This window comes from Heterocephalus glaber, unplaced genomic scaffold, assembly GCF_053883595.1.
Source record: "Heterocephalus glaber isolate CG9 unplaced genomic scaffold, H.glaber_assembly_v1.0 deba00001569, whole genome shotgun sequence".
In the NCBI taxonomy this organism is placed as follows: domain Eukaryota; kingdom Metazoa; phylum Chordata; class Mammalia; order Rodentia; family Bathyergidae; genus Heterocephalus; species Heterocephalus glaber.
Genome location: NW_028258354.1, coordinates 2889163 through 2904591, shown reverse-complemented (window position 1 = coordinate 2904591; position 15429 = coordinate 2889163). Strand labels below are relative to the sequence as shown.

The window sequence follows — 15429 nt, the reverse complement described above, 5'->3', positions numbered from 1 at the left end:
TACACCCTGACCAAGTTAGATTTATCCCAGGGATGCAAGGATTCACGAATCAACATTCATAAATCAATAAATGTAATACACTATATTAACAGAGTGAAGGACAAAAACCATATGATCATCTCAATAGATGCAGAAAAGGCATTTGACAAAATCCAACACCCATTCATGATAAAAACCCTACAGAAATTTGGAATAGAAGGTCTTTATCTCAACTTGATTAAGGCTATCTATGAAAAACCAACAGCCAACATCATACCAAATAGTCAAAAACTGAAAACTTTCATGCTAAAATCAGGAAGAAGACAAGGATGCCCACTATCACCACTCCTGTTCAATATAGTTCTGGAAACATTAGCCACAGCAATTAGAAAAGAGAAAGAAACAAAAGGAATAAAGATAAGGAAGGAAGAAGTTAAACTGTCATTATTTGCTGATGATATGATACTTTACATAGAAGACTCAAAAAACTCAGCCAAAAGGCTTCTAGACTTAATTGACAGATTCAGTAGAGTAGCTGGATATAAGGTCAACACTCAAAAGACAATAGCCTTCTTATACACAAATAGCAGACTCACTGAGAGAGAAATTAGGGAAACTATTCCTTTTAGCATAGCATCCAAAAAAATGAAATATCTAGGAATCAATCTCACAAAGGAAGTAAAAGACCTCTACACTGAAAACTACAGCACCCTGAAAAAGGAGATTGAGGAGGATATAAGAAAATGGAAAGACATCCCTTGTTCCTGGGTAGGAAGAAGCAATATAGTGAAAATGGCCATACTTCCAAAACTATTATATAGATTTAATGCAATGCCGATTGAAATTCCAACAATATACATCACAGAACTAGAGAAAACAATCCAAAAATTCATTTGGAATGAGAAGAGACCTAGAATAGCAAAAGCAATTCTAGGCAACAGAGACATGGCTGGGGGTATCACAGTCCTGAACTTGAAACTATACTACAAAGCTTCTGTGATAAAAATTGCATGGTACTGGCAAAGAAACAGACCCGAGGATCAGTGGAATAGAGTAGAAGATGTAGAAACAACTTCAGACATAACTCAGCCACCTCATCTTTGATAAAGGAGCCAACCACCCTCATTGGAGGAAAGATAGCCTATTTAATAAATGGTGTTCGAAAAACTGGATTTCAACCTGCCAAAGATCAAAACTAGACCCATGCCTATCACCATGCACTAAACTAAGATCAAAGAGGATTAAAGATCTAAATAGTACAACAAACACTAAACTTGCTGGGAGATAAGTTAGGTAGAACTCTTGAAGACATTGGCATAGGAAAAGACTTTCTGAACAAAACCTCAGTAGCACGGAAAGTAGCACAAAGAATCAACAACTGGGATCTCACCTTATTAAAAAGCTTCTGGGTTGAGGATTTACCTCAGTGGTTTTGCCACCTGCTGTGCAAGCACAAGGACCCTCGTTTGATCCTTGGTGCCAAAAAAATGCTTCTGCCCTGCAAGAGAATCCACCAACAGAGCTAAGAGACAATCTACAATGTGGGAAAAAATTTTTAGCAACTGCACCTTAGACAAAGGGCTACTATCTAGAATAGGTAAAAAACTGAAAAAAATCAGACCCCCCCAATTCAAAGACCCAATTCAAAAATGGTATACCTAAAATGTACCAATGATTAGAATGAACAGTCGATAATGCAAAATAGGAAGAAAAGGTCCAAAGGGGTAGGGGTAGTGGGAGGGGCAGGGGAAAGGAAAGAAGGGAAAGGAAAAATGATGAGAAGTTTTGAAAAAATGGAAATAAAGTTTTTGTAAATAGGGAAAGGTGGAGGACGTGAAGGGAGGGCTAGGAATGGGGAAAAAATAAGAACCAAGATGCATTATGTAAAGGTACAATTCCCATTGAGAAATGTAATTGTGTTGTATACCTAAAATGTACCAATAAAAATGTAAAGAGAAAAAAAAAAGGGCATCTGAAATGAACAGACTCTTCTCAGGCAAGGAAGTAAAAGCAGCAAATAAATTTATGAAAAAAAGTTCCACATCACTGGTCATTCAAGAGATGCAGGTGAAAACAACGCTGAGATTCCGCCTCACCCCAGAAAGAATGGCTGCTGTCAAGAAATCAACCAATAACAAATGTTGGCAGGGGTGTGGGGAGAAAGGAACCCTTCTCCATTCTTGGTGGGAGTGTAGACTGGTGCCACCACTGTGGAAATCAATACGGAGATAACTCAAAGAACTAGGGCTAGAGGTCCCATTTGACCCCGCTATTCTCCTGCTGGGGATCTTCCCCAAAGAATTAAAAGAATCATACCATAGCGATACAGGTGCACCCATGTTCATAGAGGCACAGTTTGTAATAGCTAAAACTTGGAAACAGCTCAAGTGCCCATCAACTGGAAACTGGATAAAGAAGATGTGGTGTTCTTTTTATAAAATGGCCATGAAGAATGAGAAACTAGAGACATTTATAGCTAGATGGATGCATATTGAGGCCATCCTCTTAAGTGAAATAAATAGGACACACATGTGTAAATACTGAATAGTTTCTCTAGTGTGAGAACCTGAAAGTGTAAATGAGGATTAAAACGATTAAAACAAATAATTGATAATTTGAAATAGGAAGAAAAGGTCTAAAGGGGTACAGGTGGTGGGAGGGGAAGTGGAAAGGAAAGAAGGGAAAGGAAAAATTATGAGAAAAGAAAAAATATGGAAACGAAGCCTATGTAAATAGGGAAGGGTGTAGGGGTGAAGGGCACACAGAGAATGGGAAAAAATAAGAACCAAGATACATCATGTACAGGTACAAGCACCCAATGATAAATGTAAACATATTATAAGCCTAAAATGCACCAATAAAATAATTTAAGGGGGAAAAAAAAGAATAATCTGTTTTGGGCTGAGGATTTACCTCAGTGGTGCCACCGCCTGCCTCGCAAGCATAAAGTACTGAGTTCCATCCCTGGTAGCAAAAAAAAAAAAAAAAAAAAGAATAATCTGTCATACAGGGACAGAAGTTAGAAGTAGTCTGAAAGAAAAGCTGCCCTAAGGGGAAGGGGTAGTGGGAGGGGAGGGTTAGGGGAAAGGAAAAAAGGGAATGGAATTAATATGAGAAAATGAAAAAAAGGAAACAAAGTCTTTGTAAATAGGGAGGGATGGAGGGGTTGAAGGGAGGGCAGGGGAAGAGGGAAAAAATAAGAACCAAGATAGATTATGTAAAGTTGCAAATTTCCAATGATGAATGCCAGTATATTGTATACATAAAATGTACCAATAAAATAAAATAAAATAAAAAAGAGAGAAAAGTTGCCCTAAAGTCCTTGTTTCTACTATGCTTTCAGAAGTGACATTTCTAAGGTGGGCACCCTAATTTAGAAAAACACCTGGTTCCTCATTTATAAGATATAGAGTTACAGTAGCTAGAAAGAAGATAAAGACCTAGATTTCTAGACAGAAAGCACATTTAGAGATGTATCAGGACTCCTGATTCCCCCTCCCCATATGCTTACAGGTGGGTCTGACCCTTATGGTGACCAAGGCAATTCCTCTGGGCAATAGGTGTCTCAGAAGTTAAGTGACCATGCCACCACTGAGCACAGTGAGGTAAAAGTCTACAATGCTTCCATTATGGTTGGCACTGGCACTTATTGCCCCAGTCTTGAGGGTCCCCTATGCAAGGGGGCCCAGACAGAAGGTTCCACCATGCTATATTGTGGCAGTGGGGACTTCAGGAAGTGAGCCAAGAAGAGGATGGAGTTTCCTCCTGAGTTCACTCCCATTTAGGCTAGTTATACTGACCGTGTCTGGGGATCTTCCATGCTTTTTCTTGTAATTCCTGGGTTAATTTTACCAGATGTTGCATCAGGTGGGAGTCTGCGAATCTGGGGTTCTTCTTCTGAAAAGACCATCTGCTTTTCTGGGTTCCTGCCCCTGCCCTGACGATGAATGCAAAAGTAGGGCCAGGCTGACTCAAAGCTGAAGATCCCTCGCGTGGAGAATGAGGAACTCAGGTCATAGTCCAGGGTGCAGAATGAGGCGAGGAACTCAGAAAACAAAGTAGTGTGAAGCGGAGGTTTATTCCTATGATGACAAAGACAGAGAAAAAGCTGTCCTGCAACAAGCTACATGGAAGAGAGAAGCTTGAAATGAACTTCTCAACAGGGGTCTTTGCTCTGCCTGTTCTTATGGGGATAAGCTGGTCTGGGGTGAGTTAGGATTTTGGGGTCTTCACTGATTGCTGTGCTCTAGGCCAATCAGGGTCTTAGCCTTTGTTGCTGAGATGAACTGTTGGTGGGGTAAGCTGTTGCTAGGGTGAACTATTGCTAGAGTGAGCTAAGGTTCATGGGGTCTAGGGGGTTCCAGTGAATACATGCAAGAAGGTCAAAGAATAACTGTTCTATACCTGCAAAGGTTTCACAAGGGGCAATTTCCAGTAAACAGGTGGTCATTCTAGAGCCATCTGCCATGTCAGGCATGCCATGACAGATGCTTTATGTCCCACATCCCTGCCGATTGCCCCTTCTCACTGTCCCTATGCACTGCTGTTCCACTGGTACATTTCTCTCTAGAGGCCTCTGGAGTCACCCGTCCTCACTGTGCCTCTGCAGATTCAACCCTCTTCTTTCACTTCATGAGGCAGGAGCCAGGAAGAAAGTGTAGTTTGCCTCCTCCCTTTTTTGTGTTGTGGTCTGTCTCTTCACTTTCTCTGTAAGCTCCACTTTTCCTTCAGATCTTTCCTGAGTCCCAGGGATACACCACCCTTCATCTTTTCTTCCTCAAGTTGTTATTCTTCAGTGTCTGGATTCTGAATCTTGGAAAATAAGATTTGTTGCTGTTTACCATTCCTCTATCTTCCCAAAAGTCTAAACAGTGTCTTAATATCTGAGGAGGTATCCTTGGTGGTGAGCCTGATGAGGAAACCTGGGTTCAGAGAGGGAATTCATTGTAAATGTACCTTGACACTGAGTGTAGGTTGCCAACAACATCTGTCTGTGTTTAGGAACTCTATGGTACAGGGTGCTGGCATGCAAATGAGTATAGACAGACTGTCCCTGGAACCTGATCAGAGAGGTGCAGGTGCTACCAGGTATGTACGGATTTCTCTATGGGCACAGGAAGGCAGAGAGGGATTGAAAAACTAGAGTCGTGTTTTCCTTGGAGGCAGGACTTAAGATATTCAAAGGCATCTGTACAACAAGAAGACAAATGCAGTCCAAAGGGCAGAGAGGTGAGGCAGGATTAATAAAAAAAAAAAATGTTCCAGAAAGACAGTAATTAGGGAGTAAGATGCAGGCTCCATGCCATGGCACCTGTAGGCTACCTGCCTTTGCCAGCCCTCTGGATTCTTACTTCCTCCTCTGGATTAAGATAGGCCAGACTCTTGTTTTGCCCCACTGTGCCTGTTCCTGTCCTCTGCAAAGTCATGTTGCTGTACCTGGCAGCCCTTGTGGGCCTGTACCACCTTGTGCGCTGGTACCGGGAGAGGCAGGTGGTGAGCCACTTCCAAGACAAGTATGTGTTCATCATGGGCTGTGACTCAGGCTTTGGGAACCTGCTGGCCAGACAGCGGGACATGCAAGGCTTGAGGGTGCTGACTGCGTGTCTGACGGAGAAGGGGGCCGAGCAGCTGAGGAAGCAAGAGAGGTCAGAATGGCTGGAGACAGTGATCCTGGGCGTCACCCAGACAGAGGGCATCGCTGCAGCCACCCAGTGGGTGAAGGAGCATGTTGGGGACAGAGGTACCAGCTAGATTCCTGTCTGTGTCTGTTGGTTTCTTCTCTGTCTGTGAAGGGGACACCTTCTGCATGCTCCCTGGTGAGATTCGAAAGGAATCTTGAGGAGGTGATGCTTGAAGGAAGAGTCACTTCCTTCCCCTCCCCACAGTGGTAGCTTGAGCCCCTTCTCTCTCCTGTCACTCCACCTCCCATCCTTGGAGCCCTCTAGTCTTGGTGAGAGGTGCCCTGTTGGGAACCTGGCCTCCAGATTTCCTCTCTGTCCTCTGCCTGCCTTTCTGAGCAGAAGTTCTGGGTTGCTGGATGCTGAGTGCCTGGTTAGAGATGGGCTATCTTTCTGGAGGAGGGCTGGGGTCTGGCACCCTGGGCTGTGCGGTGGCTGGGGACATGCTGGAGCTGGGACTTGTTCTTACTGGGTGCTCAACATCTTCCACCCGGAGAGCTAAGATCTTCCCATGTTCAGAACAGGCATGAGATGAAGAACTGGCTCAGGAAAGCCAAAAACTGGGGGTCACTTTTGCTTTCTCTTGCACTACACTATTTTGTCTGTGCTGTTATCTGGAAAGAAAGGAGCAGTGGTATATTTCATCCAAGAATAAATGCCAAGTATGATGGTTGTCAAAATACTGGAATTTTGTGTCACAAGTTCTCTTGTCTAAATAAAATTTATTGAAATCTAAAAAAAGACTGGAATATATTAAACCATAACATAATTAACCTATTATGTCACCACCCAGAGCTAAATATTATTATTATGTTTTTATTAAATTCTTTTATTGGTACATTGTAGGTATACAACACAATTACATTTCTCACTGGGAATTGTACCTTTACATAATGCATCTTGGTTCTTATTTTTTCCCCATTCCTAGCCCTCCCTTCACGCCCTCCACCCTTCCCTATTTACAAAGACTTTATTTCCATTTTTTCCATTTCTCATTAGTTTTTCCTTTCCCTTCTTTCCTTTCCCCTGCCCCTCCCACTACCCCTACCCCTTTGGACCTTTTCTTCCTATTTTGCATTATCGATTATTCATTCTAATCATTGGTACGTTTTAGATACACAATATAATGACATTCATCATTGGAAATTTGCACCTTTACATAGTCTTTCTTGGTTCTTATTTTTCACCCTTGCCCAGCCCTCCCTTCAACCCCTCCAGTCCTCCCTATTTACAAAGATTTTGTTCCTATTTTTCCATTTTCTCATATTAATCCCATTCCCTTCTATCCTTTCCCTTAGCCTTCCCACTTCCTTCCCCTTTGCCCCTTTTCTTCCTATTTCACATTACCTATTATACATTTAGTCCTTATTTACACTTTCAGTTTCTCACACCAGAGAAACTATTCAGTATTTATACATGTCTGTCCTATTTATTTCACTTAAGAGTATCGCCTCAATGTGCATCCACTTGGCTATAAATGTCTCTAATTTCTCATTTTGTATGGCTGAGTAGTACTCCATTTTATAAAAAACGACATTTTCTTCATCCAGTCTCCAGTTGACGGGCATTTGGGCTGTTTCCAAGTTTTAGCTATTACAAACTGTGCTGCTATGAACATGGGTGCACATATATCACTGTGGTATGATTCTTTTAATTCTTTGGGGAAGATCCCCAGCAGGGGAATAGCAGGGTCAAATGGGACTTCCAGTCCTAGTTCTTTGAGGTATCTCCATACTGATTTCCACAGTGCTTGCACCAGTCTACTCTCCCACCAGCAGTGGAGCAGAGTTCCTCTTTCCCCACAGCCCCGCCAGCATTTGTTATTGGTTGATTTCATGATAGCAGCCATTCTTTCTGGAGTGAAGTGGAATCTCAGCATTGTTTTCATTTGCATCTCTCGAATGACCAGTGATGTTGAACATTTTTTCATGTATTTATTTGCTATTTCTACTTCTTTGTCTGAGAAATGTCTGTTCATTTCAGATGCCCATTTTTGGATTGGGTCTTTAAATTTGGGAGGTTTGATCTTTTTTAGTTCTTTATAGATTCGAGAGAGTAGACCTTTGTCTGAGGAAGAGCAGGTGAAGATTTTTTCCAACATTGTGGGTTGTCTCTTCACACTGCTGGTGGTTTCTCTTGCTGTGCAGAAGCCTTTTAATAAGAAGAGATCCCACTTGTTGATTGTTTGTGCTAGTTCACGGGCAACTGAAGTTTTGTTCATAAAATCTTTTCCTACACCGATGTCTTCAAAGGTTCTACCCAACCTCTGTTCCAACTAGTTGAGAGTTTCTATTTTAATATTTCAGAGCTAAATATTATTAACACTTTGACCTATATGGGATTATATTTTTGGCACAGATTATACCCATTCTTTCAGTTAAAAACTGAAGAGGAACAGTTTTACTACCTAATGAAATTTCTTCAAAAAAATTTTTTTTTGATTCAGACTATTCTATCATTTGATACAGCCCTACTTTTTTTTAAACATACAGAATTGTTGGATACTGGAATTGTTTACAATGGTTTATTGTCATTAATGTCATCTTGGTAAACATTCATTTACATAACTGTGTATAAGTATGTGTATCATTGGGTTCTTCGAGATAAAGTATGTAGTGATAGAATATGTTTTCCCACAAGGGCAGAGTGTGTTTCTGAACAGAAGAGGCCCGCATTTCCTGGGCCATCTCTTTCAGATTGGCAAGCTGCATCCTTTGGCCTAGATCCAATGTTCACTCGCCAAGCTGCACTGTGCTCTGGGGCGGCAAATACTGTTTGTTCCTAGAAGAGGGTGTTGGGCTATCCAGAGTGGCTACCTGAAGATCAGTAAACTGGGGACCATACAAGTAGAGGGAGGATGGCCTCCTGAGAGTGGGAGCAGGATGACATTCTCTGTAGCACAGTGTGTAGTTATGTAGTGGGGGTGGGGGAGGAAGCCATGTCCCCACCCTAAGGCTTCCTGTTGGATTTTGCAAGCACACTCTCAGGAAGGTTGCTCAATATCAATTCCCCTGTTTTCAAGGTCAATTTCCTGAAGACAACCATATTGCTCTTTGAAATTTTTTTCCCAATACGACATCAGTTCTGCGTTTCTCAACCAAATTCTACTCACATTAGTCTTGTCTTTTCTTCTTTTTTCCCTTTTTCTGTCCCTCTCTTCCTTTGTTTCCCTCTCTTCTTTATTTTCCCTTGTTAAATAGAGAGAAATGTAAATAAGCTGCTTAAAAAAATCTGAAAAAATGAAATGTGTACAGGATTATATTTACTTGAAAGAGGCCAATCATCATTTCCATGTTTCCAGACTAATGAATGCAAAGGAGTTCTTCATTCTTGCAATGATCAAATACAAGGTGACTGCCTGTTACCTTCCAGGCAGTGATCTGGGCCATGAAGAATCAGAGATGGAAGAAAGCATGAACTCTGTCATCTAGCAGCCCTAGTCTTGCAGATACTGTATTGTTTTGTGTTAGACACTGGGCTATTTTGTGTTTACTTTTTTTTTTTTTTCCAGTACTGGGGATTGAACTCAGGACCTTGTGCTTGCAAGGCATGGAAGGCACCACTGAATCAAATCCCCACCCCTTGTTTTGTGTTCTGTCCTTCTTTCTTCCTTCCCAGGAAGAGAAGGCTTTTCATTGCTGGAAGGTGAATTTGAGCCATAACTGTGACCACAGACACACACAGTGTGGCTCTCTCATCTTCCCATTGTTTCTAGGACCCTGGGACTTGGTGAATAATGCTGGCATCTCCTTCCCCTCTGCTCCCAATGAGTGGCTGAACAAGCAGGACTTTGTGAACATACTCAATGTGAACCTGTTGGTCATTGAGGTGACTCTGAGCCTGCTGTCTTTAGTGAGGAAGGCACAAGGCTGCATGGTGAATATCTCCAGCATCATGGGCCGGGTATCACTCTTTGGTGGTGGCTACTGTATCTCCAAGTATGGTGTAGAGTCCTTCTCCGACTTCCTCAGGTACTGGACAGAGATGGGGTCCCCTGGACCTTCTTCTCCCATTGTTTCACAGTAACTTGAGAGGTTTCAGTTAGTCTCAGCCTTAAAGGCCCATCTTGGAGAGCCTTCTGTCTGGAGTTGTGACTCTCACTTCCCCTTTCTGGACTATCAAGACTGCTGAATTCCTTGCCTTCTCCTGTGTGTTTTGCAGGAGGGAGCTTTCCTATTTTGGGGTGAAGGTGGCTATTATTGAGCCTGGTTTCTTCAAGACTAATGTGACCAATAGTGAAAAATTCATGATAAGTTTATAGGAGGTGTGGAACCAGAGCAGCTCAGAGGTCAAGGAGATCTATGGTGAGAAGTTTCTGCAATCCTGTAAGTGAGCTGTGGACAGTGGGAAGAGAAGCAAACCCCTGTCTGGAATCCTTTGTGTACTATTAGTGTCTTCAGTAGATGAGGTCTGCCCTGGGCTCTGTCTCCCCACAAAGTAAGCACATTTAGCCCCATTTCCTTGGTGCAATGTGGGTTCTAGTCACCTAAGGAATGGTTCTGGGTTAGTAGAATGTGGGACACTGTTTCATCTGAACTCCTCATTATCATGAGGACAAAAGGTAAGGAAGAGAGGAGACACGTGTATGGTCATGGCCCTCTGACAGGAGAGCTAGCTGCTTCCCTGTGGTTGGGTAAGTCCAGTATAGGGAAAGACCTTCAATTTATGCAGCCCAGATAACCCAGGAAGAGAGGTGGAGGTGGCTTAGTGTGGAACAGCAGTTCACTGAGAATGAATTGTGGCACTTCCTGGTGAATTTGGCTAGATTTGATTTGGCAAAGCTTTTGGGTTTGGGGAGCATGATTTCTTAGGGAAAACTTCCTTCCTAAGTTGATCCCAGAACAGGAATGGTGGGAGGTGGAAATATACCTACACCATTTCTCTTTCTGTACAGGCCTGAAAAAATTGGTATCAATGGAGCAAAAGACCAACCCAGGCCTGTCCTGGTGACTGACTGCATGGAACATGCACTGACTGCCTGTCACCCTCGCACCCGCTACTCCCCTGGCCTGGACGCCAAGCTCGTTTACCTCCCCTTGAGCTACCTGCCCTCGAGCCTGGTGGATGCCATTGTGTACCTGGGCTCCCCAAAGCCAGCAAAAGCTCTGTAAAGCCAACTCTTGGGAGTATGATTGGGGGAACGTGGGTACTGTGCGAGGGCTGGGCTATGTCAGGGAAGGGAAGTGGGTGGAGGAAAACAGCTCTCACATGCCAGGGTACCTATCCCACCTTCCTAGTCCAAAGGCTTTTTCTGAGGTATTACTCAAGGCTGGTGAAGTGAGAAGGAAAGAGCCAAGGAATTCTGCTGAGGAAAAGGGACTCAGCAGCACTCACTGATGCCCAGTTGACCTAGGCAGCTGCTCAAGGCTCTGAGGAATCTACACACCTGGGGTGGCTGGGAGCGTGTGGGAGGATGCACAGCCCATCCCTCATTTGCCCCTTGTCTTCCTCCTGAGGGTATGCATTGGTCTTGGCTACTGTTTGTCTTCCCACAACGTAGAAATGGCCTGGGCAACGTAGGGGCCCCTGTCCTTTACAATCACTGTGTAGGTGGTGAAGGGCGAGAGGGGAGCCACCAGTCTATCCCCTTGGGGGTTAGGTGTTGGTTGGGAGGCGGTTCCCTCAACAGGGATCCTGGTACAGGACATACAGACTCTTAGGGTTTCTGTCTAGATGTCCTCCCAGAGCCTTACCCAGTCATAGGTGGAACTTTTTTAGAGGTGGTTGAAATCTAAAGTGTGTGATACTGTGATTCTAAATCAGTCCACTGATTGGTTTTGCACCACCCTAATCCCAGTAGCCTAGATAGAGTACAAAAGGGGCAGAAAGAAGCTGCTTAGGTCCCTTGCTTGCTTGCTTTGCTACCTTCTGGCTGCCAAGAACTGTTTCTCCTGTGCCATGCCTGTTTGCCACACCACTCTGCCTTGGAGCCAGCCGATTATGGACTGAAACCTCCACAAGCTGTGAACTAAATAAATCTTTCCTCCCTTAACTTATGGGTATTGGGTATTTTATCTCAGCAATGAGAAAAGTGACTAAGACACAAACCAATTTCTTTGTCTTCAAATCATGGCTTTCTTTTGATTACTTTTGTTTTCCAATAAAAGAAAACTTTGGATGCTTGGAAAGATCACCCATACCCATTAATTTGAAAATGCCTGGAGGAGAAGTGAGGTGAGGATCACTGGATGAAAGAAGCACCTTCTTGGAAGTCAAGGATGAGAGAAATGACTCGCAGAGTGATTAGACACTGTTCTCTCTCAGGCCTTCCTGACACAGAATGAGGGCCAATTGTTTGCCTTCCAAAACTTCCAAGTAGTTGAGCTTACAAGAGTTGACAGAAGAATGGGCAAGCAAGGAGATGTTCAGAAGGGACAATCAGCCTCCAATTTCTTTCTTTTTTTTTTTTTTAAATCCAGTGGTTATTTATTGATTTACACTAACAAGGAATGTAGGGAAGAAGGGCAAATGATGAAATGTTATTCTCAGGTATGTAATACCTTTTTAAATCTCTGTGGAATTCATAAATTCAGTGGTTTACCTTCACTGGCTAGTTTTTTGCTAAAATACTTCATCACCAAGACTTTTCAATCAAAGTTGTCCAAAATTCTATAACCAAGTGTATAACATGAATTGAACTCAATGAATACTAGACTTTCTTCCAGCTCTGGTACTGTGCACATATTAGGCCTATGGAAGAGCAAATTAAGGCCTTTTATAAATACCTGGCATCATAAAGAACAAGAAAATAGAGGCATTTATAGCTAAATGGATGCACATTGAGGCCATACTCTTAAGTGAAATAAATAGGACACACATGTAAATACCGAACAGTTTCTCTGGTATGAGAAACTGAAGGTGTAAACAAGGATCAAAATGTATAATTGATATTGTGAAATAGGAAGAAAAGGTTTAAAGGGGTAGGGGAAGTGGGAGGGGTAGGGGAAAGGAAAGAAGGGAAAGGAAAAAATATGAGAAAAGGAAAAAATGGAAACAAAGTCTCTGTATATAAGGAGGGGTGGAGGGGGTGAAGGGAGGGCAGGGGGATGGGGAAAAAATAAGAACCAAGGTACATCATGTAAAGGTGAATGTAACTGTATTGTATGCCTAAAATGTACCAATAAACTTAATGGAAAAAAATTACCTGGCATAATCCAAGCCTTCCAAGAACCAAGACTTTTAGGGGAGATGGGTAATGTCAGTTAACTTCCTCTTCGTTTGAAAAGGACAGACAGGAAATAGTCCAGTATAACATTTCCTCCTCAGATGGCCAGCACAATTCCCCTAATCGCTAAAAAACAGCCAGAGGGAGTGCTTTTTGTGTATTTTCACCAAAGACTGAAAATCTAGCTTAACTCAGGAGCAAGCTGACTAGTTTCAAGCCCTAAATTTACCAGTGAAGTTTACTATATATTGCTAATGATAATTGGGAAAGCCCACTAGGCCCTGCTGCTTCTAGGGGAGATAAGAGGAATGAGGAGTAGGAAGGTGTAGGCCTCACAACAATCAGAGAAAAGGCTTTCCAGCAGGGTTGGTTCCAGGGACTAGCAAATCCTGCCCGATAATGGGGAGGGGGTTAGGGGAGAAGAAACAAAGGTCTCTAGATCTCAAAGGCAGGGCTGCAGAATAGAAGCAAGGCCGGTGGGGCTAGTTTTCCCCATTCACAGTTTCCCCGCTGGGCTGCTGCTGGGGCACCCTAAAAGCTCGGCCAAGCCCATAGGCGGGGGCTTGAGCAGCATCCCCTCTCCTGGCTGGGCTGAGGCAAGCACAGGAGGGGCCCCCTGGACTGCGGGTCTCCCCCCCCCAGCATGGGATGACCCCCCCCCCCCACCGCCACCACCACCCCCGCTGATGCAACGAAAACCCAAAGGCCTGCAGGAAGGTAAACAGGATACCGTTGGGGCGCCTGGGTCTGGAGGGCCCTGATGTTGTGAGGAGGGACCTTTGCCGCCTGCCTCAGCGGCTCCCGGGCCAGTCCGGTTCCTGTTGCAGCCACTGAGCTGGATTTCAGAGTGGTCTTCTGCGGTAAACTCTTGGCAAAACGAAGCCACCACCACTCCACCCCAAAACGGAAGTGGCTCGCCAGGGTGCAGGGGGAGTGCAGTGGGGAGGGGTGGGAGCAGACGTGAGAGGCAGCAGGGAAAGGGAGAGGGAAGATTCCCAATTTCTTTTCTGGGAAGCTGAGGACCACCCCCCTCATCAACCCTCCCTCTAGAGTCCCTGTAATTCTGACCCGTGCCATTCTTCAAGTCCCCTGTGTCTCTTCTCTCACAACCCTGGAGTGGCTTTGATTCAGAGTCACTTCTGGAGACGGGTCTTTCCTTTTCTGCTCAAACTTTGTTGAACACCTCCTCTATTCAGGGTAGCACCTTGAGTTGCCCCTGGCATTCTGAGAACCCGCTGTGTCAGTATTGTGATGATGTCCTCTAGTGTGGGCTAAACAGTATGTGTATGCAGAAAGCCATAGAGATTCCTGCACTAAGTACAAATTGGAGTTGAGAGGTACCTCTGAAGTATCTTAGCTTTCTTCTCTCAATATAAAGTTTGAGGATATGAAGCCTTTAGAGAACCTTGTACATTTGAAAAATGACCAGAGGGCATTGTGAAAACAGGAAGTTATGGCCCTTTGTTGCAGAGCCATTCATTTCATTTTCAACCGATGCATACAAACGTTAAAAGTGTACTTTTTTTTCAGTATTATTGGGGATTGAACCCAGGGCCTCCTGCATGGTAAGTAAGAGTTCTACCACTGAGCTATATATCTGGTCCTTTGTATTTTTGAGACAGGGTCTTGCCAAGTTGCCCAGGCTGGCTTTCAACTTGCTTCAGTTTCCTGAGTAGCTAGGATTATAAGTTTGCCCCAACATGCTTGGCTGAAATGTACAGTACATATTAATGTGGTTTTGAGGGCCATCCATTTTAAAACTTGTATCCAGTGTTGGGTCAGGGCCGTGAATGTTGAAGAAACCAGGATGACCAAGAAGAATCTCTGAGGGGGGCCGGGGATTTAGCTCAGTGGTGCTGATGCCTGCCTTGAGAGCACAAGGTCCTGAGTTCATTCTGCAGTACACACACACACACACACACACACACACACACACACACACACACACAAAAGAATCCTTGAGGAGCTTCCAGTCTCTGAATGGCTCATGCCAGCTCATTCAAAGTCAATTCATATGATCCTCTCAGAAGCAGAGCAAGAGCTTAATAGTGTCAAGCCTTCTGAATTTTATAACCCTTGATATATCCACACATACAGATAGCATCCTTCTCCCATAAGCACACTCACACACAAAATGTGCTGAAGTAAAATTAAAAATCATGATTTCACTTTACAGCCTGGTAGAATCGTTGTTCACAAAGTTTGGACTCACATCCCCACCTTCACCCTAGAGTCCTCTCCAGAGGGTCAGAGAATTGTGAGGGTACAAGTCTTTGTCACTCATTCTGTACTAAAGGGGCTGGGGGAATCACCTAGGGTGAATTTATACCCCCAAGTGACTCCAGGGTGTCAACTTGGTTATGACTGAACAGCAGTGTCCTTAAAGGAAGTGTCATGTAGAGCAGTCTGAGTCCTCTTCCCAGACAGCAGAAGAGGCCTGCTTTCATTTTCTCTTCTTCCTTCCACATTTTGTTCTTGAGAGGAGGACTGGGTCCTCTGGAACTGGAGTCCGGCTCATCAGAGTGTAGAAGATGCCACAGGAAGGTACTTCATTCCTTTACTTTTTTGACCCTCTTTGTGAAGCACAGGATCAGTGAGTCCCAAGCT

General features: G+C 43.8%; 1 protein-coding gene across 1 annotated transcript; it reads left to right on the top strand.

Annotated features, from left to right (window-relative positions):
- The first annotated feature begins 5100 nt into the window (after nt 1-5100).
- Nucleotides 5101-11649, top strand: LOC101698175 (retinol dehydrogenase 16). Its single transcript, XM_004861269.3, is given in 5 exon segments — nt 5101-5719; nt 9373-9628; nt 9819-9982; nt 10552-10599; nt 10602-11649. Coding segments are annotated over 5 exon segments (951 nt in total). The 5' UTR covers nt 5101-5403; the 3' UTR covers nt 10769-11649.
- The last annotated feature ends 3780 nt before the right edge of the window (nt 11650-15429 follow it).